Source organism: Centruroides sculpturatus, unplaced genomic scaffold (genome assembly GCF_000671375.1).
Source record: "Centruroides sculpturatus isolate CEXI.00-Female unplaced genomic scaffold, Cexi_2.0 scaffold204, whole genome shotgun sequence".
Taxonomy (NCBI): domain Eukaryota; kingdom Metazoa; phylum Arthropoda; class Arachnida; order Scorpiones; family Buthidae; genus Centruroides; species Centruroides sculpturatus.
Window position 1 is genome coordinate 529280 of NW_019384459.1, and position 4640 is coordinate 533919.

At 23.6% G+C, this 4640-nt stretch overlaps 1 protein-coding gene across 2 annotated transcripts in view; it reads left to right on the forward strand.

Moving 5' to 3' along the window:
- LOC111620761 (failed axon connections homolog) overlaps positions 1–4640 on the forward strand; it is an 11759-nt gene extending 7119 nt beyond the window's left edge. For both annotated transcript variants that reach the window (XM_023362756.1, XM_023362757.1), the window contains exons 4-6: positions 324–532; positions 1873–1986; positions 4148–4640. In XM_023362756.1, the coding sequence (XP_023218524.1) occupies positions 324–532; positions 1873–1986; positions 4148–4215 (391 nt within the window). In that variant the 3' untranslated portion in view covers positions 4216–4640. The remainder of the gene's footprint in view (positions 1–323; positions 533–1872; positions 1987–4147) is intronic.

The window sequence follows — 4640 nt, forward strand, 5'->3', positions numbered from 1 at the left end:
ATTTAAAATTTATAAATAAATAAATGTGTGTATATTTTTAGAGTAAATGTATGTATCAAAAAAATATAAATAGATATATAACACTCACCAAATAAACCATCACCAGTTCATAACCAAACAGAAAAAAAGCCATTAGTTACTAGCCGTTAGTTCGATATTGTCAATACCTGAGGATGTCTATTAAATATAGATGAAAACATTCATAGAAAGAATTTTTCTGTTTGGTTATGAACTGGTTATGGTTTATTTGGTGAGTGTTATATAATTAAGTACCCAGTTTTTTGAAATACAATAAATAGATATATATTAATTTATGTAAATAGGTGTCTTGTTCTCTATCGATGGTTTTTTGATGATGATTGCAATGTGATAAAAGCTACAACGTGGTCATTTCCACTTCGTTTATTGCTTATTCCTATTATTCGACGAATTTTAAAACGACAATCTTGGAATCATGGTATTGGGCGACATACAGAAACTGAAGTTATGGATATGGCAAGAAATGACATTTTAGCATTGAGTGTTTATTTAGGTAAGATTTTATAAATATGATAGACTCTAATTGCTGTAGAATTAATATCACATAGAAATTAATGTAAAATATGATAATGTGTTCCACTCTGAAAAAAATACTCAAATATTTTATGTATAACATTTATTCAAAGAAAATTGTACAATGTGCATTGTTAAGGAGTGTGAATCATCATCATTTTTTCTTCTAGTGTGGAATGAACCAACCTGAAATGAGAATTTGATTTACAGAAAACAAAAAAAATCAAAGATAATAGGTTTGATAAAGAGATTTTGATGAGAGATTTTCAAGAAACTCTTGAGTACACTCATAAACTAAGTTTATACTATATATGTTTATTAAAATTTGAAAAATGAAGGTTGTAAAGAAATAGTATAAAAGTTCAAGAATTTTAACAAGTATAAAGTATTAAAAATGCAATAAAGAATTTTATCACTTTTAAATCAAAGTTACAATTTTCATTAAATATAAATATTTTTATCTTTAAGAAGTATAGTGAAATATAATATCAGAATATAAAACTGAAAACAATCAACTCTATGAATTATTTTTAAATGTGATTTGTAAGATTTCAATATGTTTTATTTTTATTAAAAGTCTACATCATGTTTAATTGAATTTTGTAGAAAATGAAATGATATGTTTGATTTTGAATTATGATCTCTCCAATTATGAAGTTAAAAAAATATTAACATTAAACTAAAGTATCAAATTTGATAATAATAATAATGTTATGGTAATCATAATTTTGTACTGTATATATTTTTATTCATAGTTAAAATAAACAGAAATATTAGTAAATGGTTGAATTCTTTCTAATCAGGAAAGATTAGGAGTGTGTTTATAAAACTTCTAGTTAATGTTTAAAATCTAGTATTTCCTTAAAGTTCTGTAAAAGACAGCAGCATAAAACAATATAAGAAGGAAAAAAAATATTGTTTACACTTTCAAGAACTAAAATGAATGTAAATATTTAAATTTATAAAAGTAATCTCAGATTGCTTCATGTAATTATATGCAAATAATGACTAAAACTACTTTAAAAATTATTCATAAATTTATTAACTAAATTTTGGTTTTCATGAATTATTTAATAATTTTATTATTTCAGTAATTAAATATAAAATAATCAATGAAATGATCTAATTACTTATATTAATTTTTGATTTATTTTCTTGTTAATAGATTTTTTTTCATGATTTATTTTTATTGAAATTGAGATTAAAAGTATTTTGAAATAAATTTGAACGAACATTCAATCATATTTCAGATCTAAAATAAAATCAGACTTTTAATAGATATTTTCTAAGTTTAATTGAAATATAATTTATTTATTTAAGGAAATAAAAAGTTTTTTATGGGAAATGAACCATCAGAAGTTGACTGTGCCTTATTTGGATTTCTCGCTCAGTTAGTTTATACTCGGATGCCAGAATTTGAAAAATTAATAAATGGTAAGTATTTTTGAATTTATTAAGTAAATATATTAAAATTTATATAAATGATACTTATTTTGTTTTAAAATTGATTTGTTTAATGTCTAATGTTTTGAATGAAACACACATGCAACTGGACACAAAATTCAAGTAATATGAAACATTTAAATGTTCAGTAAAATTAAATTATAGTAGACCTGCGGTAATCCGACAAATGTTTTGCAAGGCGGTGTCGGATGATCAAATTTGTTGGAATATAGAGTACTGCCACCGACCCCTTGTAGTCCAGAACTTTTTTGAAAAGGATTATATTGTAATCTAACAAATTACATACTTATAAAAACAGTAAGATCAAATCTATATGTACTACATAATATACGATATCAGACTTAGTGAATTAAACAATACAATAGATAGCATAGAGTTTATTATAAAATTAACGTCATTAACGCTATAGCATTTGCAAAAAAATAATAACTAAACATATTGATGTCAATCAATTATATACAACATATGTAAGTATTTCCAAGGTACAGTACATACTATGTATGATCTTAATTTGAAAATGGATAAACAAATAAATTTATGGTGCATGCAAATATTCATAAATTTTCTTTTGTTTTACATTGGCTAAGCACAAGAGTAAGGCCTTGTCTCTCAGTCTCCTTAGAAGTAAAAGTTTGTTGTATGATGCACTATTCTCTTCAGCCCATTGCATACCTAGCTGCATATAGACATGTCGGATTATAGGGGTGCCGGATTACTGCAGGTCTACTGTATTTGTTAACATTAGAGCAGAGGTGGGCAACCTACAGCTTATGGGTTAAATCCAGCCTGTAAAACATGGAATCCAGCACATAGACTTTTGTAAAATACTTGTAATAAATGGAATATCTTAAATTTGTATTTTATTTTTTGATATGTTAATTAAACCTATTATATGTATGAGTATGTATAAATATTACTATAAATAATATAAAACTTTATTTGATAATGTTTTCATTATACATCATTTTAATATTTATAAAAAAATCTTGTAAATTATGAAAGTTGAAAGAATTTAACTAGCATATACTTTAGAAATGTTTTATTTGGCTACCATTTAAAAAGGTTTCATATTGTTTGTGTATCATTTTCTATAAGAAAAATTATTGTTTTTACAATTGTACTAATTTTGGCAAATAAATATATTTTGTATATTTTGTTAGCTTCTGTTTTATCATCTCTAAAAATTTATGGATATACAGTTTACTCTAACTAATTTGACTCTTAATAATCCAGCCTCCCAATTATCTAGCATACCCCCTGTATGATTGCCTATGCATTTCTATTTTTGTAAAAATATTAGTCCTGTCACACATCTTGTTTTCCTGTTTACTCAGTTTCATTTCTGTGTATGGTATTTATATTAACACACTATATTATTTGCATGCTTCCAAATTGAATTAGTATCAAAGGACAACAGTTCATGTTGTTTATTGTCTTTAGGTTTACAGACACTTAGTAATCAGGCACCCCTTTGCAAGGAATGGATGATTAGCAAGAGTCTAGTATATATAGTTGTCTTGAATATTGTAGGAACAAAATGCTATATTATAAATAAAATTATTTGAGATCACTCATTTACTGAAATAAAATTATAACTGAAAGCATATAAGTTAGCAAGTTTTTTATTAATTAATATAAGTCTAAATTGCAAAAAGCCTAATGAGAAAATCAGTAAATTTTTCAGATATATATTAAAAAGTTTATAGCAGAAATAAGATTTCTTGTGAGTTCTATATGAAATTATACATATAATTCTGAACTGTTATATCTGAAAATATTAAGTGATTTTTTTTTTTCATTTTTGATATTTAATGAAAGACATCAATATAATTTTATGCAATGCTAATGTAATAGTAATGTTAATAACATGACTAATAAACAATGCTTTATATTTTCATTTAAAAATATATATTGTCATGTATTAATAAGGTTTTATTTTTAGTTTTGCTCAAAGTTCACTTTCTTCTGTTTATTTTTATTTAATATTTTATTATTTTACTCATATATATTATTTAATGAAAGCTTATATATAAACTCGAGTAAAATAGATCTTTTTATTTTGTTTGCTTTATTTATAAAGCATTTAAAAAGAAAACTGATATTTAATAATTTGTTTGCTTATTTTTTCTAGAGGATATGAAAAATATTAAAGAATATTGCAAAAGAATGAAGGAACGTTTTTGGAGTGATTGGAATTGATTAATTATTTTCTTGCATTTTTTTAATTTGATAAATTTATCTAAAATTATACAGTTTCTATTTAAAGTTTTAATTTTATGATGAAAATAAGGTAAAGTATATAATATTTTATCTGACATTGAAAGGAGATGTAATTAGACATTTAATATATTTGAAATTGCAATAGAACTTTGATTTTGTGAACTTTATAAAAATGAACAAATTAAATAACACATAGTATAGAAATTAAAGATCAGTTGTTTCATAATTAGAAAATAATTTGCAATATATATTGTATTAATACATGTAAAAAGTATGTAAATATATAAAATAACATAGTAATAAAGTAAAATATGTACTTTAATGAAGTGTGTAAAATAAGAAGGGGCCAAACAAATACTGTATCATGCATAAAACTGGTAGTCCATAAAAACAGGAATTTACTA